Source organism: Lonchura striata, chromosome 1 (genome assembly GCF_046129695.1).
Source record: "Lonchura striata isolate bLonStr1 chromosome 1, bLonStr1.mat, whole genome shotgun sequence".
NCBI lineage: Eukaryota > Metazoa > Chordata > Aves > Passeriformes > Estrildidae > Lonchura > Lonchura striata.
The window spans coordinates 19,629,590-19,657,054 of NC_134603.1; the positions used below are offsets into that span (position 1 = coordinate 19,629,590).

Sequence of the window (27,465 nt, forward strand, 5' to 3'; positions counted from 1 at the left end):
AAAATTATGGCTCCTCATCATTCTTTATATAGGGAGAAAGAAGGCATATTAATAGAAAAATCCACCTTGCTTATTCAGATATATCCAATTTTCTTAATGATATCCTTATTTCATCCATCTCTGGGAGTAAGGTAGAAAACGGTAGTGCTCTGCTTTGTATTGTGTCTAAAATTAAACTCATCATGGTTTCAGAAAAAGAAAGAAAAGTCACCTCTCCTGCCCCACTGAAACATTTGGGATTCTACACCTAGCACACCATGGCCAAAAATGTCACAAAGACTTCTAAAATAAAAAGAGGCAAGTGAAAAGTGGTGCAATTTCATGAATTTGCAAATATTTCAGAATTAAAAAACAATATATAAATAATAAGGACAATTGCTCAAAAAGTGACCATTTTAAAGAGATCAATGTTTAAATATTAACACTTCAAAATTTTAGCAGTACACTGTTTTTCAGTAATATTCATGACAAATTGTTGTCCCTAGTCTATTGAATGCCATGTTGTAGAAATGCACTGGTGGAACAACACCCATTTTTGTATACAAGTGCTGCAATGATGTATCAGATTACACAAGAAACACTTTTGGTATGGACACAGATTAAAATAAAATTGGGTAAATAGGAAAAATAATCTTAAGAGAATTCTGCCCTGCACTGTCTAAAATTTTGATGTATTTCAAATTTCTTTCAAAGATACATTCTTCCCATTTTTCTCAGGGATGATTTCAAAATAGCACTGTTCCTGCTGCTGCTTATTATAACTAAAATGAAAAGAAAAATGAAATATACATCTTTATTATTCATATTGTATCTAAAAGTATGCACTATTCAATGAAGACAAGAAATGTCTCACTTTTTATGGGTGAAACACCACTCAATTATCTTACTACACATCTTGTAGGGGAAATTTTTCATCTATAGAAATCCACCTTGATGACTTTAATTTCAATTTACAGTGCTTTCATATATGATATTAAAACAGTAAGCAGTGGTATTTAATTGAATCAAAAGGCAATATGATGATAGTGAGTTCAGTCATGCTTTTACTGTTAACACTGGTGCAATGATTTATTCATTTGTCATTCCACTTACTTTCATGTTCGAACAAACATAAATTAAACTTATACCTCCTCATAACTACCAGCTGGCACATATGTGATAGTGGTAAAGACATACACATAAATAATTAGCAGAGATCATAATACTATATATGTTCTATTCTGAATTAAAAACTTTCTGAATTTGCCTAGTGAAAACTATTCCTGTCAAGTGCACATTCCTTTCAAAAACACAATGATAAATTTAGTGACTGGTGTGTCAAATGTGAGGAATTGTAATCAAGTTGAGAACTGCAAAGGAAATCCAAGTGAAACCACAAGAAGTTGGAGATTATGATCAGACACAGTCAGTGAGGAGTGTCATTACTGAAATAGGTATGGTTGGTAAACACTTCCCAGGTCTTAGCACATCACTAATATTAGCATTTTATCTAAATAACGAGATGGTCATTCAAACAGACCTCAATTTCTGAAAAAATGTGAAAAAATCTGATTAAAAAAAAATTAAATACTACACTGGAATGATTTAACAGATCTATTAATGTATCACTTGGATCCTTTCTCCCCACAGCAGTCCAGTGCTCAGGGAACGTGCCTTGCACTGGAAGCTATGCATGAGGCCCTTTGATGCCAACCTTAGGCAGAGAACTAGTGCCACTCACATTTTGCAGTCCTGACATCAAAACAATGGGTCATTCACTGTTCACTTTTCATTTTTTATCTATTCTGATGTACTTTTTTATTTACTGGAGAATAAAAAACTAATGGCTTTAAGGAGAAAAGGGCACTGCAGGTCTCATATATCCCGTGCAATATCCTCTGCGCTCTGCTTTAGTTTCTTCTACTAAATCTTGAAAAGTTTCACATTAAAAGTAACCATATTTTTCAGCAAAACAGCATTCTGGTGCTTTGCGTTTTCTGATTATTCATCTCCATCGTAACTATAAACAGCTGGTACTGGTGCCAAATTTGTTACAGGGAGATTAATGTTGGCAGCACAAGAGCTTCTGAGCTTTTTAAAATATATTTGGCACCAAGCTCCAAAAGGGTTCATCATCACTGATCTAGATTACATCCTTCTTTATCAGAAAATAAGTTTAAAAATTTCTATCTAAATAAATACTCCCAATTTATTTGTATTTTATTCCACTAGATTAATGCATATAGGAAGAATCCTCTGAAATCATCTGCAAACTCACTGCATTTTTGGTTCCCTATCTCTAAAAACCTCACATCTATTGCTTTAGTGTGACATAACTGTTACTATACTAATCTTAATCATTGCCACTTTAGCTTTTGGCTTCCACACTCACTTGTTGCCATTGCATTCATGTCTGGTTTAAAACCAGGACCTAAGCTAGCTGAGGCTAGCAGCTGTCTTTTTAATAGCAGGTCCAGAGTCTAGCAAAAAGGAGGATTAGTTCCTGACTCAAACCTCAACAGGCTGCAGCACTACAGATGTCAAATATCATAATAATGATTGTATCTTCCTCACACAGTGATTATTAGCAAAGCTGTACAGCTTTCAAAGAGCCTTTGTTTTTACTTTTCACCAGCAGCTGAAGTAAGGAACATATTTCCATTACAAGATGAAGCTGTACAATCTCATCCAACAAATGATCTCACTATGACCCTCACACTAACTTTGCTATTAAGCAAAAACAGGCACATTTTCAAATATTGATTTCACCTAATGCCTGATCCTAACAGGCATGATCTTATCGGGGCCCCACTATAATAGAAGGAGTGTCAGAGTTAAACAGAATAGGTTTAGATAAGATCACAATCTTCCTCACCATGATGTGATGCTATCACTGAGTGAGTATAGTATTTGCAGTAATTATCATTAATAGATATTGGCAACAGGAAGAGTGGTCACTGCTAAGATCTAAACAAATTGGTGCATGATTAAATAAAACAAGTTTTATCTGAATAGTGGGTTAGGCTATGTTATGTTCCCCAAGAGACATTGCTGCCTCCATTTTTTCCTTTGAAATGATAGATATTGAATTAGGAGAGAAATATTGAGGAACAACCTTAGTTTATTCTGTACCTTCTGTTTAGTGGCAAACTGCCACTTCAGTCTTCCTGCTGCTTTCCTGATGTCTACTTAGACCAGACATCCCATGCCATGTTGTGTTGACAGACCCTGGTGCCAAGGTTTGGTTCAAGAGCCATGGCCACAGCTGATTTCACGGCACCCTCCCTTCTCAGCAGACACCAGAGCAGTGAGGAATTGTCTGACAGGAGGTGTTGGAAGCAAAGGTTCATCCTAATAGGCTTTGAGCCCTACAGCTCTTTCCTTACTTGAACTATTCCTCGTAGGAACTGGGGCAGCCCCACAGTGGGCTAGCCTAGAGAACTGGTCTTTAATGTAAGTGTGGCTGTGGCAAAAGCCACAAGAGACAAGGCTGACAGACATTTGGCTCTAGTCTTGATTTTGCTTCACCATTTGCTCTGATTGTGGTAGGGTTTCTGCATTCTCAGAAAGAAGGTGGTACTGTAAAAGGGAATACCTTCTTTGATGTGGCAAATTCTACGTGAAACTCTGAAGTTTTTCTCTCCCGAAGCTGTTAGAATGTAAGGCAAAAACAGCACAGCATGAAAGTAATAATTTATAGCCTTGGAAAAAAATTTATCAACCTAGGAAAACTGAAAAAAATAATTAAAAAAAAAAGTCAGCTGATAGTTATGTTTGTAGTTATTGTAATGAAACAGCAGAAGCATAGCTAAAATTTCACAGACTCAAGCCATATAAAAATAATACCTGAGAAAAGGGTGCAAATCTAAAATTCCCTTAACTATTATCCAAATATTATCACCATTTATCAAAATTATCACCATTATCAAAAATTAGCCATGTTGCAATATGTAGAATTAAAAGGGCGCAATCAGAATTCCAAGAAGCAATATTCTTTATGTCTATTTTAACAATATTGAATTCTGATACACTATTATTCACTCTTACAGAAATTAGCTAATTAAGGCAATTAAAAAATAGTTCTGAATAAATATTGCACTCGCCAAGATTACAAAAATATTGGTCTTCTATACAGAAACCTACAGGAAGCTTTTCTACTTATCTTCATGTATTTGTCTTCTCAAATGTGTTATTAACTCCAGAGCACTGAAATCTTTTTGATAATCACTGAAGATGAATGTATCAGGACAATCAGCAGCATATGGAACACAGAATGCTGCCAGATGTTAACACACTAAAATAAAGCAGAACCATCCAAGAATTCTGTGTCTTGTCTAAAAATATACTCATTGACCTTAACCCTATCAAACCAGTTTCATCTTCAAGGTCATATAAATAAAAAATATTTATCTTCTATGGAGAGGCTGAACTTGCAGCATTCAGTGTTGGAAAATGCTAAGCATATAGATATACCCTACTGCTTTTAATGGAAGTTTGGTGAGCTCAGCACCTCCTGCTAGTGCTCAGTGCTAGGCAACATCAAGTCCTAGGTGCACTATTAGTCAGTGGTGGAAATTTGTGATCATTGTGCAGTCCCTTTCATTGCTTCCTATTTTTTTCAAACACTACACATGGAAACAAAAAAACACTGAGATTAAACAATACAGATATACAACAGCAACCTCTAAACACATACTTAATTTGGAAGAGGTTTGCCCATGTTCTATGTTGCCTTGACAGAATAACTTCACCCACCTTTGTTATCCCAATACAGATTTAAAGTGAGAATATCAAGGCAGTGTGCTATGGTAGCTCTCATGAGGTTGAATACCAGGCTGTAGGGAGTCATGGCAGCAAATTCCACCCTGTGAAACTCTCCTCCCCCACGCCTTGCAATTATCCCAGAAGAGACTCTGCAAGTGCAAGACGCTGTGCTCCAACAGCACAGCAAGGAAGCACAGAAAACAATGATAATGTCATTACTATATTTCTGAAGAGTTCAGGAGACCTCTCATTTGTGACAGTAATAGTGAACAAAGAGATAGTCAAGTATCTTAGGTATGACTGACAAGAAAATACTTATTAGAGGTCAGAAAGGCCATTTAGTCCCAAGTATGCTACTAGCCAGATCAAGCTAATAGGTGCTACTACAAAGCCACTTAAACCCTGCAACAAGCACTAACAACCAGACTTGAGACATGGAATGCAAGGAATGTTAAGGAGTCACAACCACACCAAGTGGTCTCGTATTTCATATTGTGAGGTCAAGTTTCAAAACATGTATATTATTCTTACTTTCCACTGTTGAATGTGGTGGGGAGGGGAAAAGTAGCTACAAAAGCAATCAGTGTATATGCAGTCATTCACTGCACACAGGTATCACTTCTGTATGCATTTAAGAGATTTACTAACACAGAAGTACGAAATGAACTCTGAGGATGCCGGTGATGCCAAAAGCCTCCTTGTAAATGTTTTCATATCGAAACCATGGTGTATTCTCTGTTTTTCAGCCTGTCTAATAGGGGCTCTGGTACCTGATAGTGAATGACTGACTATAAAAATCAAGATTCAGCTTACTCCTTGAGGCATGCTGTACTGCCATATCAAAGTGCACACACTTGGCATCCTGAAAATGCAGTATTATTGCTCTCACTTTGCAAATGCGTGGCACAAAAACAGAATCCTGAGACAATGATCCTTATATTTCCTTAAGAAAAAGAAGTACAGAAAACTTAGAAACAATGCCCTTAGTAGAACTGTTTTGAAAAAGCTACACTGATTTTATATTGGCTATAGTTCTAACTTCAGTTAGCAAGAAAGTGGAGTGGGAAGAGAGAATATTCAGAAGAAAAAAAACATGCAGGCAATTGAGAAGGGACATGCCAAAGAAATATAGCAGCTTACTTCCTTATCTCTCAGCTAGCCCTTGTTATATTTCAATTAGATTTTGAAACCAGTGTCCTATACTGGTATGACCAACTGTCTAGCTTCCTGTAATGTCCCATCTGCCATCTTCTACAAAAAAACAGTGTCTCATTCTGCTCCTTTTCAAGCCAATCTTGAAAGATTTTAGCTACCTGCAGGCATTTCTGGGCAGCCAAACAAGTGAAGTTGGCTGCAGACATTTCTCAGCATCAGGCTGCCAAAAGCCACAGGGTCATCTGCTCCCTTTCCTTCCCCCATGCCACAGCTCAGCTGTGCCTACACCACTCCTGCCGTCTTGGTCCAGCCTGCTCTGAAACACACCAGCCACAGATTTACTGCAACCTCCTGAATCTCCTCCAGCTCCTCACTCAGTAACACTAGGAAGTTCTTTCTTCTCAATCTCCCTTGCTGATACCTTGCTGAGTCTGGAGGATTCACCTAATGCAATCCTTCCATGGCTTCTGATCCAGGTGGATCCAAGCAGGAGGGAAAATCCTCCACCACAGATGCATGCAAGATTAAGATGGTATTTTCACTTGGAGAAGATGAAAATTTTCACTTGGAGAAGGGAAAGAGGACTAAAGGTAAAATACTGGATCCCAAAAGAGAAGAATATGATCTGGAATTTAACAAATATAAACAACACAATCCAATATTTAATGTGGTAAATGCTACTGCATCCAAGAGGTAGAAAGAGTGTAAAAGCAAAGCAGTAAGATTAAGATGTATCATAAGGTCCACTGCAGAATTAAAATTAGCAATAGTGGAACCAGGCTTGCTTCAACACAAGCAAAAAAGAAGGAATTATGATATTTTGAACCTACTATTGTTTTCTGATTTATTGCTGTCTTTCCTTTATGCTAATTTGCCCCAGTTTTCTTCTCAAAGTGAGGACAACAGCTTGCAGGAGAGGGAGAGAGGGAAGAATCCTTCCTCACCTCCCCAGCTTTGAGGCACACCTCCCTCAGCTCCCCTAAACTTGTCTTTGATGTCCTCACACATTGCAGGAGTTCCAGTTTCTTGTTTAAAAAAAGTGGCCACCCATCCCCCAGATCAGAGGCTGTCATGAGGAAAGGAAAGCTTCAAAGAAAAAGAAATATTTTGGGAAATGTGAGATGCTTTTAAATAAATACAAAAATAATAATTATAACTACTAACATAGATAAAGCTTTTATTAAAAATAGTATCTTCTATGCATTTCAGAAATCAAATGTCAAAAACAAGATATGACAGGAAGAATTCTGTGACAGGAAGAATTTTAAATTATAAAACATATTCTAAGAGTGAGAATAATCTACATAAACTGTGATGATATCTCATATGTTATGTAGTTTTTCTTAAATGTATCAGTAGTGTTCAGAGTGCTATCCTTCCCTTATAGCACAGAAAGGACAGTGTTTTGTCTATGCAAAACTCAGTTATTTTCTAAATATATTAAAAGAGCTCAAAACCTATATTTAATCATTCAAAAGTTGTGAAGCGTTTTGCAAACACATTAAAATGCATTAGTAAAAAAGAAAGGGGGCAAAAGTTTATAAATTAGTTTTAAGTTATTTAAGATGGGACATGATTGTTATAGAATCACAGCATCATTTAGGTTGGAAAGGTCCTCTGAGATCACCAAGTCAAATCCCTGATCACCACCTTGGCAACCAGACCATGGCACTAAGGGCCATATCCAGTCATTCCTTGAGCACCTCCAGGGATGGTGAAACCCCCACCTCCCTGGGCAGACTGTTCCAGTGCTTAACAATCCTTCCCATGAAGAAATTCCTCCTATGGATTCCTCCTCCCTGAACTTCCCCTGGCACATCTTGAGGGTGTTTCCTCTTGTCCTGACACCAGTTACCTGGGAGAAGAGACTGACCCCGTCCTTGCTACACCCAAAAAAACTATATAAATATATTCATATAAACCTGATGAGGCTATGCATATAATTTGCTATGTATGGAATATCAGGACACACAAATAAACCTTTAAATAAGTAACATCATCAGTGGAGTACTGGCTGTGCAGGCCTTGCTGCAGGTCTGGGGCTGCTAAGGAAGGTAAGGACAGCAAGCAATGGTGCCTTTCATGCTGTTTGCTATGGAGCCCTGACTGCTGGAGCTGGCTGTCTTTTGAGCTTCCTTGGAGTCTGAGGAGCCACCAGGGGTTAGATTGATGAACTTGTTCTCCAGACTTGATAAATTAGGCTCAGGACATTTATAAGCTTCAGTCAGCACTGAACTTCTCAGGCCAAGCTGTGAATTCCTTTGGCCATACTTTGATAGTGCAAAGTAGATTTGCTGCATCTGGAAAAGGACTCATTTTGCTACTGGCCATGGCATACTTCAACATCATTAGAAAAGGAGCTCAGCTGAATAGTGTGGAAAGGTCAGCAAAATTAAGGTATTTAAAATAAAACAGATTTTTAAGACCTAGTAACAGTCAATACCTCCTTCTGACTAGAATATGCTATTTTTATATGCTCACATTGTGTATGTACATATATAAGTATGTATATATAGTTGCTATTTTTTATAGCTACTAATTTTTTACATGTTTATTTTTAAATATCCATTTTAATATATTTATGTATTCACACATACTGTACTAGGAATATTGAGAGGGTTTTTTTAATTCAAAATGTTCAAACCCACACTTTCACACAACACAATTAAATTGGCTGGCAATGAAACAAGCAGAAGTAACTTTAATTTCCATGCTTCTTGAAAATTTATAGGCTACTTCTCTCAAACATATTCAGATGGAAAGGGAACTGATCTTTGGAATTTTGATCATTCCAAAGAGATTTTGATCCATTCCAAGAGATCAGCAAGCAACCACTGTCTTAACTGAATCCACAGGTCCATTCCTTTATGTAATTTATTTATTCAATGAAGATAGCCAATAATTTAAAATATTGTTATTGTTACTATGATATAGTACCTTGGTCTGCACTTTTTATTAACAAACAAATTTTGACACCACCAAAATGTGACATTTCACACCAAGGTTTTCTCTACAGTACACTTTTATTCCAAATAACTGCCTACTATGGCATCCACAAGTCTTACGGAAAGCATTTGTTGATGTTTTCATAATCTTATGCATTTGTATGTCCAGACAGCACATCTTGACAACATACTGAGTGCAACAAAGTGCTACCACAGTTCCACAGGCAAGAGCATCTCAGTGCTTTTTTCCACTACCAGTGTATCCTAAGGCAGGCATGGCTTTATGTGTAGTAGGCAAAAAAAAAAATACCCATGAGCTTCCAGGACATTTTGTTTTTAAATGGTCAAAGAGAGAGCACAAGCCTCCTAGTCTTTCAGTGCCCATTGCAACTACTGAATTCTTTTCTTAGCAATGCAAACACCTTCATAAGCACAAACACCTTCATAGCCTTATGTGCCACTAAAATTATGGAGCTAGAATTTCCCATGCTTGTTCTATGAATGTGAAATTACATGTCAACATTTTAGAAACTGAATTTTATTTTAGAATAAAAAAGATAGTGTTAACATTTAGTGAGAAGAAAATTACTTCCAAACTACTGAATATTTAAATCTGGCATTTTATATCTGCCTAGTCTATAATATATATGTTTCATAAATAAAAAGAAATATCATTAGAAAAAGCATGAATTGAAAAAATTTCCTCAGACAACATTTAATACTGAATTGCTCATCTTAAACACATGTATAGAATGCATGCCTTTCAGGTATTGGAACGCAGTGTGCTACATGAATGACCTTAAATGGAGATAAATAAATTATTTCTCTTACATGAAGTTTTTAAATAAAACTACATCCCTTTCTTAAATTTATATTATAAATTTAGCAAAATCAACAATAGCAAAATAAGCATCTGAGTCTTAAAGCTTGTGGTACAGAGAAGATTAGACTAGGTAGAAGACTATTAAGATTCTACTTGGTATAGAAGCACACAAATATGTTGCTATTGAAGTTTATTGCAGCAATTCTCTAATTAAGCAGCTTTTCTTCTCTCTCTTTTCTCCACATCCTGAAATGCAAGAGCCTGGCACTTGGAAATAGCATCTCTCTCTCCTACTGTCTGGGAGGGTCTGGACTAAATTTTCTTGCCTTTTTTTTCTGTCCCAGGCTCCTGACTTTGCCTCTTCTCTTCTGCAGAACCATCCCTTGTTCTGCTCTCAGCAGCTGCCTGGCAATGTGTCCCAGCGTACATTCCCACTCTCAGAAGGACCCCCTACTGAAATGAAGTTTGCCAAAATAGGACAGATAGTTTATTGAGTTTTTTCCCAGGGAATTTAGTTAGTTTAATGGGAATGATTGGTAAAGTGTACTCCTTCATTACAGTAGTATAAGGGTAAATCCTGCTTAATGGAGATGCTCACAGCAAGCACCAAGTAACCAAATTACTATTAAAAACCTTTCAAATGACCAACGATTATTTTAAAGAAATGTTAAAGCTCTGCTGTTTTAATAAACAGGTGTCAAAATAAATCATGGGTACATGAAGTCTCAAAAAAGGCCCATAGTTAAGGAAACAAGGTTAAAAAACAAGAACAATTTTGTTCTTGTTTTGTTCTTCTTTGTTCTTTGTTTTGTAAAAATCCCCTGTTGATATTCTGGAAATAAGCAAATAATAAATGAAGGAAAAAAGAAAAAAAAAAGTAAGACTGAATCCTGTCTTATTTGTATATTTTTTAAATATTTAATAACTTAAAATGGAGGCTATGGTATGGTGTGCAGGGCTAACACCAGTGTAAAAATAGCATTTAGACAAAAGAAAAGGATTATGATCCTCCTATACTGTACCATGTTGCTTCATCCCCTGTCTGAGACCTGGATACTACTGCTGCAAGTTGGAAAAAAATGCTTTTGGATTTTTCCAAAACAGGGTGTTCATTCAGATCGTGTTCATTCAGATCCTTACCACATCTTGCTGTCATATTATTAGCATGGTTTAAATGTGTGCAAATGTAAATAAAAGAGCAGAAATAACTTCTTTAAAAATAAAAAAAAGCACCTAAAGTATAATTGTGCATGAAAGCTTAAAAAATAGTTCTTTTGCTATTGCATTCTCCTAAGCTACATGTCTATATAAATGGAAGAACACTTAGTAAAAGGTGAAGTAATGTGAGGTGATGTGTTCTCAAAGGTCATTGTGGATGGCCATGTGGACATCTTGGCATATCTCAATATTTTTTTAATATTTCAGTTCGTAGAAAGGCCTCAAGTTGTGCCAGCAGAGGTTTATGCTAGATATGAGGAAATGTTTCTTTACTTTGGCAGACATTGGAAGAGGCTGCCCGGGGAAGTGGTGCCACATTGTCCCCAAGGTGTTCAAAAGACATTTGAATGTGTTGCATGTGGGCATGATTCAGTGGTGAACACAGTGCTGCAGGATTAACAGCTGGACTTGATGATCGCAGAGATGTTTTCCAACTTTAATGGTTCTATGGTTCTAAGCAGCCAATGCCAACACAGGGACAGCACATCAGCACTGTCGGGTGACATCATGTGCTGTCCTAAGTCCTGCAACAATAACATCTGGTCATGCTTGGGATGGAAGGAAGTAATCTTAAAGTAGTTCAAAACATGAAGAGACTGACAGTAACAGTAGTAAAAATGAGAAAGAAATGTTTTTGTAGTAATTTGAAATATTTAAAGGTATAAAAATAATATAACAAAAATGAGAATCAAGGTTCATTATTCAGGACACTATTTTTGGTAACTAAAGATGTCTCTGTACTTTTAAGAGCCAAATTCTCTCTTTGCAATTAAATATCTAAAGACAAAATCTACCTTATCCTTTTCCATGTTTGAATAAGAGAAAAAGAAACTAAAGACTGGCTACACCCTGACTATGGACAGATTACTTCCTCTCTGTAGCCACTCAGCACCTCCAGCCAAAGTCCCCAGAAAACCCTCGTGCTGCAGCTCTGAAGACTAAAAGTCACTGCCTACTACAGACATGAGTTTCTGACCCAAAGTGACCAGCCACAGATTAGTGAGTGAATAATTTTACTGCATTTTGAACCTTGGCTTCTCAGCCCTCACACAGTCAAACAGTTCCATGAGCATATCTTCCAGAGATTTCTCTGGTGTTGAACCTCCCAGATGCCATTTAAGGGTCCCTGCTGTGTCCTACTGCTTGCCTGGCCCAACCCTGCACATTGTCCTCCTGTGGATTCTCTTCACAGCCACATTGAATCCTCTTTTCCTTATCAGGCTCATGCAGACCTGCCCCACATGCTCTTCCCTGCAACAAGGAGATGAGAATGGCGAGCTGAATACAGCTGATCATTGTTCTGCTTTGCAAAACCCTGCCATGGGCACAGATTAACACCAAAAACTAGATGGCAGCAGCCAAGGGAAAAGGTCTCTTGGAATGCCTCCACACTACAGCCGGAGAGACCACTGTTCAACATCTATCGTGGGCTACGTGGTTCAGGGCTGCTTTTGTTTCCATGGGCTTCATTCCCATCAAGCTGTCCCCTCAAACAGGGAAAATATTTATTGCTGAAAGAAGCAAGTGAACAGATTTTTCTTAACTGGGTTGCTAGTGCCTTGAATTTAGATCTGCTCACACCCAGTAGCTCCTCTTTCAGTGGTCTGTACGTCCAGTCTAGATAGGTCTTCTGCTCTTTTCCCCTTCATGGTCATATTAGACTTGGCATTTGTGCAAACCCACTTTCCTGTTTGTTAGACAGGAATCACAAACTAGAAGTCTGATGCATCAAAATATATTTTTATCTATTTGTGGGTATCCATGAACAACTGAATTTTCTGCGATGCAGCAAGACACAGATTTGGCGCTTTCACAGTCAAATTGTGCTGTCTTCCATTCTCACCAGCTGTAGACAGCCAATAGTATTGTTCAAACTCTTCATGGGTGTGTTTGCTTAAACAGTGAGATTATATTAAATCTCGAGCAGAATCTGGAAGCATGTAGACGTTCATTTTCTAGGCTTGAAAAGATATTCCAATGCATTTAATTTTCTAGGCACTACGCATTTATTATCAAACAGTAGATAGAAAGTGAAAGTAGTGGAAGGAAATGGAAGGCAGTAAACTCCATGCCCAATTGTGCTGACAGATACAAATTATGCATGCAGCTGAGAGCAGAGGAATTTTGGGAGTTTGGCAGAATTACAGGAACAGATATTTAAAGTATCTAAATAGGAGGTCTATAGCTTTAAATATAATAGAAGTATCTATATAGGTATCTACAAATATTTAAGAATGATATAAGAAGTTCTTAAGGTCAAACTGAAATAAAACTTAAGTGCCTGAGCAAGTTTTAAGATCTGAGACTTACTTGCTAAAAACAATGTATTAAGATTTTCTGCTGGCTGCATGCAGATTATTTCATCAACAGTAATTGTAATAACAGCATTCCTTATTTCATTCCTTATTTCACAATGTAATTGTATGTCATTCATGACTATTGGCTAAACTCCTAGATGAGAAAAATTAAGAACTTTATTAGCCATTGAGCCCTTTCAAATCTATCTTTATTTTGAGTATTCTTCAGTCCTGATGTGGATCTTGTCTACCATATTTCCCAACACTGCTGCAGCACTGTTGATGATATCAACACCTGCTATTCCTATTGCAATTGTGAACAGCATTAAAATAATTTTTGTTCAAGGTACTCAATCTTCCACTACTCTGAGATGTGTACTGCTAACATATTTCAAGACAGAAACTTGAAAGTTCTAAAATGTAATTGACATCTGGCATGGTGACTCAATTAAATACCGTGCTGAATTAATTAACTTGTTCCATCTCATGAGCCAACAGCAGCAACACCGTATTCAGCAATGCAGCACTGCTGGAAACAAGAAGCCTTTCAACAGGATGTTACATGTACTGCATTCAGTGCAGAGTGCAAGCTCTGACTGTTACAGCATGAATGAATCCTGTGAGGCACTGTCACATTGCAAGCACTAAACAGTACAGTCAGGTAAGATACTTGTAGTCAGACACAAACTTATTTCCTAATAAAGGTAGCAGGTGCAAAAATTATGATATTTATTCACATGGGGATCCATGCATTTTTCTTTCCTTTCCTCTCTATACAAAAAAATCCACATTAAACTCTTCTCCAAAAATTTGGTGTTTATAGCAGTGTAATGTTTGAGGTTGTCCTTCAGAAAAGAAATAAACCTGTTTTCAGCTGCTCATGTAAAAATTTGATTGAATTGTAGGATCATGATCATCTACCCAAATGCGCTTCCCAAAACAGATAAAAATATCCTAAGTAAAGAATCCCAACTCCCCTGTTGAACATCAGAGAACATGTACAATAGTGAGATAAGTAATCAAATGTGTCAAATAACCATAAAAAACCCAGAAAAAAAAAATTAAAAGAAAACCAGGTAGAAAATGATGCTTCTGATGTAGAAGTTTTGTTGCTTTAACAGCAAATTAAATTGCATCAAAAGGTCTGTATTTCTTCACACAGCATTTTAAAGTAACAAATGCAGGATTACAGGAAATGTCTGATATTTGGGAAAAAGAAAAAAATACTTGGAATACTTAGAATCAGAGAATAACTCAGGTTTGAAGAGATCTCTGGAGGTCATCCAGTCCAAAGTCCTGCTCAAAGCAGGGCAAACTTCAAAGTCAGATGCAACTTCGAAGTTAAATCAGATTGCTCAAGATGATACCCATCTCCATTTTGGTTTTTTCAAGGAATGGAGTTGCTCAGGGGACAAAACAATATTTCTGAGGAGTAAAATTCTGTTTACAGTAACTTTTTCAGATTTCCAAATGTGTCTATATTTGTAGGCAAAACAAAAATAAAATCTTTCAAGTATTAGTAAAAATAGACCTTATTATTTTTAATTTGACAATAAATAAAGTATCTTTCCAGTTTAGTGGGAAAAAAAGTCCTGAAGATTTTCATCACACATCTCTGTGAATTATACTGAGAATGCTGTTCTATCACATTACAATAAAAAAAATTAAAGTCAGTTCTGCACACTGCTCAATTACCGGTTTATTAAAACCCAACAAGCTTAGCTAAATGCTTTTGATACAGCAAAAATGTTATTTGCCAAAATTTAAAAAGAAATAACAGACCTTAAAACATTCCTGTGCTATTAAGGGAGAAGCAAGGTTCTGCTAGGGTGGTGGTTCTACAACTCCATAAAAATAAAGTTTAAAAAAAAAGAGTCATGCAAAATAATTGCATGACTGGCTTCTGACACATTGCAAATGCATCCTAAGAATATCTGATGAAGATTAATTTTATAGAGAAGGGACAATCAATATCACTTCTCATACTTAAACATTATCTGCATGTTGTATAAACATGGTGAAGTGGTACAAGTGGACAAAACCAAATTAGCATTTCTCTAATATGGATTCTGGACACATTTTGAGCTACAACAGGACTAAGGTTTCAGTTACATGAAAGGTGATGAAATTAGTTATCCTGGAATTCAGAAAATTATTTTAATTACAGGTGGTTTTCACATATACCCTTTTATGAAAAATATTCTGAGAATTATGACAGACCACATATAAAATAGATGAAGAAATAAAAATTGAATGGATGGAGAAAATTAAACAAGTTCAAACTTTTCAGTTTTTCCTTTCTAACAAATAAGGTGCTTTGAATCTGCATTACTGGTGAAAATCTATTCTTTATTCAGGTGCCTGAATGGGAAATCTGATCTGGATTGGGAATACTGAACTCTTGCAAACTTAGACGACGTTTCCATGCCACTTTCTGTAACATTTCTTAGCACCATTTGATGAATAAATTATGTTAGAGAGTACGAATTAGTAAGGTTTTAAATGTCTACTATGCATAATAACTATACTATATTGTACAAGTACTCAGAATAATGCTTCACTAGAATTTTAATATACATATTTACAGAAAGTAACATGCATCCTATCCAGTAACTCTTAGAAAGAGAACTCCATTACATAGGCATAGGTTCTCCAGGGAGGAGTTGAAGAAACTCAATTTCCCCTTTTTTCTCCCCTGTCCACATAACCTCTCTCTCACACTATCCCAGATGACACATCAGCAACCCAGTGCTCCTCATTCTCTCCAGGGCCTCCAAGGGCAGGACAATACCCAGTGCTGGGGAACACTGGGAATCTCAGTTTCTCCATTGCAGTGCAGATGTGTGCACCCAAAATGCCTCTAATCCCCTCCTGTGAAACCACCCCACATGTCTTTATGATAAATACATTCAATGCAAGGTCTGTAATAGCAAACAGTGATCCAGCTGCAGATAATGGTTCTTCAGAAGTATCCCACAGGGCAATGCATGTTCCAAGACTGTTTAAACCTTTCTAGAGATATTAGTTATTTCCTTCCTGATGTTTTCAGAAAATTAATCTGAACTATACACAAATAATATTGAAACTCAGACTTAAAACCAACACAAACAAAGATGAAGACCTAGAAATGACATGAATTTCAGCGCACTGAATTGAGATCAGCAAAGCATTACTTTTAAGTAAAATGGTCCACATATTTTCTGCAATCAGAATAAAAAATGAGGCTAATTGAGAATATATTATATGACAAGTGTCTTTTGATACTTTTCAAAAAAATGTGAATTTGATGGAAGATTTTGCTAGGTTCAATTATGCTAAGGCAAATTTAATCTCTAAATTATTATTTATAATAATTTAAAAAATCTTTTTAGTTATTTATTTTTTATACCTTTCTTTAATATAAATTAAGTAGTCAGAAATTAATACTACAAAAAATTTAAAAAGCCACAAAAACCCCCAGATAGTACTACTGAAACACAACACATTGGTTCAGCAAATAAGGAAGCGAAATTTCCCTTCAGCAAAAGAACAAGTTAAACACTGTTAACCTGTGTTCCAAATAACTTCATGTGGACGGTTGCCATAGATGAACAAATTGGAAAATAGCCAAATACCAGTGTCCGTTGAAGCTAACAATGCCTGATTGCAAATGCTCCATCTGAGGAGCAATTCAGGCTGCTCCCTGAAGAATGACACACAGTATAACAGAGCGAAGCGTCCTGGAGCAGCTACATACCAAGGTGTTGTTATTCAGATCCATCTTCCCAGTGAAAGGCCCCCATGTTGTTCCAACCGGAAGCTGCTGCCGGCTCTGAATCTTGCGCTCCCCATCCTTCTGGACCACCTCCAACTCTCCTGCACACAAAGAAAACAAGCAGTGTTGAGAGTACTTTCACTCATGCCTTGACGACAACCACCTCTCCCTTTGTGTTGGTTTTATACGCGCAATGTTCTGAGGACCAATATAATGAGAATTAATTATGCTTGTCTGAAAAACAACTGATCTTGTCATCCTGCAAAAGAAAAACAAACCTTTTTCCCTTATAATTATATTCAAATTTGGTTCAGAAAGTCCCATTCCTTTCTTGCATCTTTTCACACACATTAGAGTTTGAAAGCAATTTTATTCAGAACAGCTTTCCATAAGAGGTCTTAAGAAGTGCTGAGGAAGGGGGAAATGACAGCCGAAAAGAGAGAGTCCAATAGCAGCCACACCTGGTGCATTAATCTCCTTGATGCATTTTGCTGGACAAGATCACATTTTGGAGCATGAAGCAACTAAAAATTTGAGAAAAGCAGAATATAGCCATGAAAAACTCACAATATCTCCAAGATACTACTAAAATCACTTACTGCAATTACAAAAAGGATTTTGAACTGAGATTTTAGTAGTAAGATGTAGTAAGCATTTCAGAATTAAACAAAAAAAATTTGTTAGCTTAATGTTATAAGACAAAATAGTTAAAAGCAGTAGGAAAGCTGTATGATGATATTTTTTTAGTGGATAATGATTTTTAGTGTATGATATATTTTTATTTTAAATAAATTTTATTTTTGAAAGGAAAGACTTCAAAATTAACCACTTAAAAGAGAAATTTTTGCTTTAGCACACCTTAACTTTTATGGATTTTTCAGTAAAGAGAAAGAATAACACAATTAATCATTCTCATGAAGGGTAAAATAAAATTCAGTCACCACCTTTCCCACCCCATATTTTTTTCATTGTATTTCAAGATTAAAAAATTAGTCTGGACAACTCTTCTTTGAAACCAGTCTCTTTACTACTTTTAATGAACAAATGTTTTATTTAAAAATGCAGCCACAGTTATATTTATATACACAATTTCTAGCACTATTTTCTAAACAAATTCTGGTTTCAGACTTTCATAGGGATGCAGTGTAACGAGGTCAGGCTGATCTGTACTTTTCCCGTTAGCTGTTTAACTGCTTTTTCTGTGCTCTTGCACTTCCAAGCTTTGCTCTTCTGAAGGTAGGCAAAAAATCTGTTGTTCCCAGGAGCAGCAGAGCTCACCTCAACTTCGCTAAAGCCATGATTTTTTCATTATTTGTTTTGCATGACTGCTAAAGCCCCTTGCTCCCTTTCCATACCAAACAGATGCAATAGTAATTCCTGCCTTTTGCATCAGCAAGTCTCAAGAACTCCACCCCAAATAAGGATGGTGCTTTTCCACAAACAGAGCAAAGTCCAACTGTGCAAGGAGTCAGTTTGTCCCAGATTTAGAACTGGTGGTTGTTGTGAAATGAACCTTGGGTTAAGGAAGTGAGTAACTCCTCCTGGCTCACAGGCAGCCTCCACAGATTTCCCCAGCTAAACATTCCCCTGCATGCCTGGATTTACATTGCAGTCAGGCTGCAAAGCTTTTACTTGTCCACAGGGGTTAATCTTGACCATCTTCCAAAGAGAAGAGTTGGCTCCAGCTTCCATTTTCAAGCACAGAAATTTAAATTTCACCTCTGAGTGTTGCAGATTACAAAACTACTCTACGTAAAATCCTGCATCAGATCCTTCCTGCAAACTGGAACAAATCTAGGAAATAGAGCTGTACTGGTTTACAAAAGCTTCTCTGTATGTGGGTGAGTCCTCATCATGACAGTGCTATGACATTTTAAGAGGCAGTATGTGAGCAGGAAAGCTTATGGATTAATTATATCTAATTTACACATGTGACATGTATGCGTCCAAACAGAAAAAAAACCCAAAACCAAACAACCATAAAAGCATTTTTTCCTTCTCACAGTCACATTGTTACAAATTGTATTAGCTTTAAAAATCTCTTTATATGTTAATTATGGAAGAGAGAAATTGCAAAGTAACGTGTTTATCACTTAGCCCTACTGCAGCATTTTCTCTCTACATAGAGATGAAAACTGCAGCATTTGCTTGCTTTTACACACTAAAAAACAGCCATGTCTATGGACATGTCACATTTAACTGATACCAGAGGAATCATGAGAATCTTTGAAAACCCTTTTAAAAAATAATTCAGCCTCCCTTTCTGCCACTGACATTTTTCATTTGAAAAGGGTTCAGACACAGTCAAACAGTGACTCCTTATCTGTACCTGTGGATTTACAAGCAGGCCTGTCTTTTAATGGATTAAGAACGACAAACTTAGGGCAGATCAACCACTGATATCCAAAAAGCTACCAAAGTTTTAAGGTACACATCATTACACATTATATTTTAAATAAAATTAATAACATTAATCTTATACCTGATAAGTACTTCAGATTTGAGGCAAACATAAGAACAAGTATTTTTTTTCCAAATATAATTTTTCTCATCTGTTGATAATTAAATAAGGGACTATGGATTCTCACTCTTATTCTCTTTTGTTACAGTTCTAAGCTGTAGTTCAGGCAATATTCAAAATATATGAATGTACTGCCTATGGGGTACTGAAACTGCTGTGTTTCCCCACCCAGTTAGAACACCATGAAAGAGGAGTAGATTGCAGACAGGGTGACAAAATGTTTTGCTACAAAACCTTTCTTCATTTCAGTTCTCCAAAAAAGATACATTTCTCTCTTGTCACCATGACTAGCAGCCATTTTAATGCTATGGGTGAATGTCAGAGTTGGGAAGGACAATCTGCTTGCATTTTTAGGCAAAATGAGACAATCCGGTTATGTATATAAAAGGTGTAGCACATTACAATTTAGTACTTGGCAAAGATTTTTTTTTTTCATCTGAATATCTTTGTTTTTTAGAGGAAAAAAATTAACACTGGCTGCAACTTCTCTGCATTTATTTACAATATTCTCCTTTGAAATTTCCTATTTGGTGAATGGTGCCACAACCGCAGCACACAGGGGGTCAGTCTCCCACTTGATGTAACTGCAGCTGTCCCCTGCTCACTGTTGACTTCCCACAGGGATGCTGGTTTAAATGACATACCTGTGGCCCTAAGTAATGTGTGCTTCAAGGGTGTTTGCTGGAAAATGAGAACCTCACCCTGTGACTCTTAATTAAAAAGGATTTGAAAAATGTGTCAGCAAGACAAGATTTTCCCCTTCAGCCCCCGAGGAAGTTCAGATGTAAATCTGAAGTGCTCTCTACAGCTACTATCCCCTGCACAACTGCTCAGAATCTTCACAGATTACATCAGGAGAAGAAAGAGGATCTGAGACTTCATTGCTGTATCACCACTCGCAGTAAGAAGTGTAAAGACTCAGCTGGTACTGACTCTTCACACACACTTGTCCATGGAAATTCCAGCATGTAGGGGGGAAAAGAAAAGAAAGGATGAAAAACTGCTGCAGCCTTCTTTAATCCATATTCAAACCCAAAGGAAGCAGAAAATTCTGTGCCAAACACTGTAAGGTGCCTCAAATAATCAGAAATCTCAACAGACCATCTCACTACTGAATTCATGTTCCTTCACATAACAGCAAATTGTATCAGAACTCCTTCCTACCCCTGGAATGAAATATGTGATACAGTCATAATTTCCGCGCAAAGTAAAGAAGCGGTTTTACTCTCCCAGACTTGTCAGCTCTCCGGTTGGAAAGGACAGCAAGTATGACAGAAGAAGCACTAAGAAATATAAGCAGAGAGGAAGTGATGCTCTGCTTTTAGTTTTTGTGAGTAAGGTAAAAAAAATTACTTAAGAGACATTTCATTTAGTGGTATTTACTTGCCCTTTCCTTTGTTATGGAGCAAGTGTTTTTTTGATTCTTTTTCTCCTGCTTGTTCTTCAGGAACACATTTATTCCCAGCTTGCTGAGTAAGTTTATACAAAATATTTGAGACACATAGTATGGGCTAATCAATTTTGGTAAAAGATAATGCTGTTAGTGCTGTGGGCTGTTTCTCTTATCTTGTTGATGTAGCATACTTTTAAAGTCTGTGATTACTCAAAGACTTATGATAGCTGCACTGTAAAAGAAGCCTCAAGTCATGACTCACTAGTACAGCTATAAAACATCCCATGGCTTTTAAGATATTAGGCCACCTTGGTGGCTAGGAAACCAGAATGAAAGGACTCAATTTAGGATTCTTTTCATACATGCATATATTGTTTCAGGCATGCTACGCAGGGTTTTCATTAAACAGAAAGTAGAGAGGTCAGTCTAGCTTTGTATTCTTTTACAGCACAGTCAGGATCATTTTAAAAAATTGTCTACAAAACATAGAGTACACAGGAATCCAACAGGAGCTTTTGGCCCTTAACAGGATTTGACCACAGCCTGGCGACCAGAAAAATTCAACTATATATTTATTTACAATATATTTTCTGAAACAAAATTATACTGATTTAATCCATCTACCTGCATTCTGGAGTAAGAAACAGAATATATATCTGAAGGCGAATGATGAACAGCTTTTGGGAGACATAAGGAGAACTAAATTCAGAAATAACTGTATCCAGATTCATATGCATTTAACACTTCTAAGCAAGTCACTGATAGCTTTGGGCAGTAGTTTTTGGTCGTTTTTTATTTTTTAATTATAAACAGTTTTCTAAGTGGAGACAGTTCAAAACAATGAGTAAGCTCTTCCTCTGCTACAATTAGAGACCGGTTATTTGACATCATGGGGCTCTACCAATTTCCATAAGCAAATGGCTCCTTCTTTGCATATTTCCAGTGCACAGCCACCTGGCTCTCTAATGAGTATTTCTGCATGCCAGAGAAATTGTGTATGTTGTACTTTCAAACAAGGACTGCTCTGAAGTCAGAGTGAGCTAGTAAAAAAAAACCTCTCAATTCTTAAGTGCTGCCCAACCCAGAACCCAGTATCTGCCTTCTATCCTATATACACAGGAAGAATCTACAATTAATATTTGGCTGGTGATTGCTTCCATTATAACAAACTAATATGTGTAGCTCTGCACATAGCAATTCACTGATAGTGGAGAACTATCCCATTTCCACTTCTGTGATTCTTAATAAGGTAGCTCCAATATTCAGTGCTTACACACTTGTTTGGCAGACATAAACTGCATTATTGAGATACTTCCTGTAAATTCTCCTCCCTCAATTTTCAAGTCTCTGAGACATAACACACACTAAACTACAGTTTTGAACATAAACTTGAAATACGACATTCTCTATTCAAGTACTCCAGTCAAACCCTGATAAATCAGGCTGGCCATGCAGTGATCTTATCCCTTCTGACTCTTTAATAAATCGAACCTTGTAAGTTCACGCTGTTGGAAGTTGTCACTAAATGAAATTGTGACCTTATCCGATGCGTGAACTTATCCTGCTGACAACTACATTTATTGTACGGATAAGCATAAGGGAAAAAAAAGAGGCTTTCGATAATTGTGATCTTACCCATATGCAACTCTAACAGATGGGATCTTTTTGATGTTCTATTTAATGATTTGTCTATGATGAGCCTCTACTCAGAGAAAAAATAAATGTTCTTCATAGGTAAGTGGTAGGGGAACTGGTAAACCATATGAAAAGTGCACAAAGAGGAGTGGCTGACAGCAGAGAGTCAAAAGCTATTAGTTTAACACAAAGAGCTTTGAATTAGCTGGTAATTGCACTGGAAAAGATAACATAATGGAAATGGTAAAACAGTAGCATTCCCTTTCCACAGGACTCATTCAATAGTCCGAAATTCAGAAACAATAACTGTGACTCTAAGGCAGTAACCCAAAATATGCTGTGCTATGGCATTTCATGATGAATGAATTAATGAATGAGTGAATGAATGAACCAATTCTCTTCCAGCACTGAATAGATGCTTGCCTCTGTTATTGTGGAAGAATATTAGGTAACAATTAATAGAATCATATATAAGTTTTTTGAATAGGGTTTGAAGAGACCCTTAAAGGTAATCTAGTCCTAGCTTCCTCCACCAAGAAGGGTCATCTTCAATTAGATCAGGTCATTCAGAGCCCTGGTCAACCTGACTGAATGTTTCTAGGGATGGGACATCTACCACCTCTCTGGGCAACCTGTACCAGCATCTCACTACCTTCAATTTAAAAATCCCTGAAAATGGCAAAGCACCTCCCATTACTGTGCTTGTCAGGGATTTAATAAATCATGTTACCTAATGCTCAAAGTGGGCAATACTGTCCCCATTCTGCTGTCAGTGCATTGACTCCAGAGCAAGACGACCTGAATGGAGTCAGGGTACAATCTGATTTGCAGCACTACAAGTCTACTGGGGGATCAAAAAATTGTAGTTATCTTACTAGGAAGACCCATACATGTGAGGAAATTCACACTGAGTACAAGCAATAATGGACTAAATTACAGTCAAACTTTGAAAGAAATTTTATAATTTGCTTTGCTACAAAAAACAGCATTCTCAGGGGTCTTGGCAAAACCAGAGGTTATTTAGGTTGTCCACAAGCAAAGGTAAAACTTAATTCTTCTTCCTAAAAGATGGGGTAGGACAGTGTTAGGATAAAAAAGATAGAAGGAGGAACAGATTTGTGACTGAAAACTGAGAAAACAGCTCTGGATTGGAGTCACCCTGGAGGGAGGGTTGTTATTCTGCTGCCATTGAGGTGGGGAGGGCTTCTGAACATAGCAGCCTTTTTTCTTTTCTGAAGTTATTGCCACCCACCAGTAACTCCTTCCCCCAGCCCTGATCCTTCCTGTATACATGCCACTTAACCAAACCTCAGCCACGAGGGAAGCAGACACAAGAATAGGCCAGAGGTACTTAAGGCTCTAGCCTACTGATCTCTTTTGCCTTTGCTTAGAAGCAGGCCTTGATAGCAAAGACCATGCAGGAGAAGCTGCCACAAGCTGCTTCATGCCTAACTCAGCTGCCTAACATTGCTGCATCTTGACAATACTCCCACAGGGCAGCTGTGCACTCTAGGTAAGGATGACAAATGAAAAGCCTTCTCCATTTTCTATAACAAAAAAACTTGGTGCTCCCTACCTTTCTTTAGAGCCCTGAAAGTCAGAAGCAGAGTTTCTTTATCTCTTCTACCTGCTGCTAGTACTGCAAATGGCAGAGAGTGCAGGTGCTATCCTTATCTGCAACAGTGCTGTCCTACATCAGGCAATAAAGGGAAGGAACAAATATTGTGAAAGTGAGGATAGGGAAAGCCTAGGTAAAGATTTTCAGAGAAAAGACCACAGAAGGATGGGGAGGAGGGAGAGAGGGCAGAAATAAATTTAAGAAACAAAGCAAGAGAGAGGAAGTCTAGAGAAACAAGCATCTGAAGACTCAAATTGGGTCTGATCAGGACACAAAAACAGCACCTGGAAAAAGAGGATCACAAGATATTCAAGAAAATTGGGATGCAGAAAACTTGCCAAAGTGAGAGAAGAAAGATCTATCTCCAAATCTGAAACATAAGAGAAGTGCATGAATTCCCATTCAGAATTAGAGTGCAAACACTAATATTTTCTAGCCAAAGCATTTGTGTTACTACAGTGCTTAATTCATAAGCTAAACCACCATAATAAAATATACTTATTCTAATAGCACATTGTTCAGCTGAATTCTGGCTAAAATGAAACACTGAGGTGTGTCTACACTGCACCCAGAGATGTGATTTCACCTGACATTTGGTCAAACCCATTCTCTGCATCCAAGTAGCCACATCATCACGTGCACCATAAAACTTTTTTGGGAAAAAGTTTCATTATTGGTTATCTAATTCACACCAGGCTCCAGCTATGCCCACAACACTGACTGGTTGATGTGACCTCGGGTATGGGTGCAGAAACTGCTTCAGATTTACAACGGAAATACACAGCTAACTTCATTGATGCAAATGTGCAGTGTTTTGCAGCACAAGCATAGCATTCAGAAACCATTGTGTCAAAAGAAGCAACTGACACTTCAAAATTTCTCTATTTGTAGATGTATTTGAGATTTTTAGCACTTTATTTGTATTGTTACTTACATAAAAAAGTTACCTTCTTATAATACCTCACACTCCTGTAATCTACAGAATTTAGGAGTACAGGATCACATCCCAGATTAGAAAAGCGTAGACCTATGGTGGTGAACACTATCTGCACCAATTTGGAATGACAATGCTAATTCTACATTTGGGGGGAGCTGGAAGGGAGGGCAATTAATTGCATAAATGTTAATAGCACATAAATTGAGTAGCTACTAAAAAAATGAAATTGGCAAACTAATAATAATTTTTCACCACATTTGCCATCAAAATAATTTTTATGGTTTAAGGTGAACTAAAGGTACAGTTTTTTCACCAGAAGTCAGAAAGGAGGGAGTACCTAATTAAATGGTTGCTAGAATTGGATTAACATTTTACATTTTTACACAGCTCTATAGAGTTTTCCTTTATTTGGAGTGCTTCACTAAACTTACAGAAATGTGCTCAAAGAAAAAAAAAAAAAAAGAAACAGAAGTAGAAAGAAAAATACATTTACTCAAGATATGCTAGTAATGTCAAAGGTTTTTTCACTTGCTTCAGTCACATTCCACATAATAGAGCAAATACTGTGTTTATATCAGCATCTAGTCCACAGATAGAGGCAAAATAAACCCAGGCATCACGGCAAAATCCTGATCCTGAAATAAAATAAGAAGAAAAGATCTTTAGTTTTCAAGTCTACTAACTACAAGGACTATTTACCCCTCTGTTTTCTAACTCCACATCTCATAAAAGAAGAAAAGAAAATTTTTTGGTTTTGTTTTTCTCAGTAGTTTTCCATCTTTGTGTAGTTCAAGAGGTTTGTTACTGCCTCCATACGTTGAGGTAAACCTGGAGTAGAAGTACTTGCAAAAATACAGGAAAAAAAAATCCCCAAAGACAACCAGTGTAGCTAAGAGCCCTAACTGCAATTCCCTATGAGAGGAATAGTGTAAACTGCATTCCCATATGGACAGTGCATAGTGGAAAACAGGACTCCCAGTTATACTAACACTGCACAGACCCAGTGTGCTGAGCAGGTTCTTCATCCCAGCTACTTGTACCTTGCACAGCTTTGCTCCCTTCCTCTCCATCATGAATACACAGGAAAATGCCAGACTTGGCAAGAGCAGGCTGATGATATTACTGAAGAAGGTTCTCTTGATAAGATCATCGTCTGTTTCTGGATACTCCTGGGTATGCTCCCTTCCTCAGCAGAGGAACAGTAGCCCCTGATAAATGTCCCTTTGTGTGCAGATCCTCCCAGATATATGCAAAATCATTTCAGTTCTGAGTCTGTCTGCTTTTTCTTTGCTTCATATAGCTTAAATACACTTACAGATTTATGAAGCACTGTATGTAAGACAATAGAAAATGGGCACAACTGAAAATACAGCTTAAGTAACTCAGACTGAAGTTTTTTTCTGAAACAGATGCTATTCTGCATGGGAGAAAATCAAACATTTTACCATCACCTACACCAATCTTTCCCCAGGACTTTTTGGAATCCTTTTAGCTGGAAGATGCTCACTTTGTTTTGTTTTGGTTTTTTTTTACTGTATTATTTACACAAGTATATATGATAATTATATAAAATAAATCATAGACATTTTTATTTTTATCCAGTTGTTGGATCTCTTTTTCACTTGGAAAAAATGAAACATTTCAATTCAGGCTGTGTTGCCAGTGAATGTAAAAATCTACTGAAGTTAGCTTAGTATGAAGACTGATGTATTCATATTTATGTAATTAAATATATTAAATTAAAAAAATGTTCTGAAAAGTATTCTTTTTTACTCTAAAAGCAAAGCAATGAGATCATCTGTGACCATATCTGTGGTGTCTTCTCAGTTTACAGTACTTATGCTTAGAGATAGAAGGATCCATTTTCATTTCTCATTTGTGTAACAGCAGATAAGTTCTTTGCTTTCTATCAGATATGCATACTCAGAGCTATGAAGCCACTGCTTAGACACCAATATCCAGCTACAAATATGTGAGCCAAACTGCCCAAATGTCTTGCAAAAGAAGCAGATGCTTTAAAATTATTTTCCTATTTCCTTTCAATGTTTCCAACAAAATTCTGAGAGTACAAAGAAAAAGACAAAAACCTCAGTAAAAACTCCAACTTATCAGTATTTAGTGTAACCATCGAAAAGATCTAGTTATTGTTGAGATTAGGAAAGTGGGAGGGAGATGGGGGCAAAGGGAGATTGAATGCTATGCTCCACTGCATGCATGCAATATATAGTCACATCCATTATAAATGCAATTTATATGAAAAGCAACATTATTATAAATAGAGATAAATGTAGTATAACTATAATGTACAATATCAAGATTCAAATTAATAATTCCTTTGCACTTGCTGAGAATGGCCATGCATAACAGACACATGGCTCTGCACTGCTCCAGCACTCATGAGTTATGTGCTTATCTGCATCTTCTGT

The 27,465-nt window shown here is 37.0% G+C and overlaps 1 protein-coding gene across 2 annotated transcripts in view; it reads right to left on the reverse strand.

Moving 5' to 3' along the window:
• The window catches only part of ZFPM2 (zinc finger protein, FOG family member 2), a 304,518-nt gene that overhangs the window by 141,591 nt on the left and 135,462 nt on the right, over positions 1-27,465 (reverse strand). For both annotated transcript variants that reach the window (XM_021546440.2, XM_021546439.2), the window contains one exon: positions 16,918-17,036. In XM_021546440.2, coding sequence (XP_021402115.2) covers positions 16,918-17,036 — 119 coding nt within the window. The remainder of the gene's footprint in view (positions 1-16,917; positions 17,037-27,465) is intronic.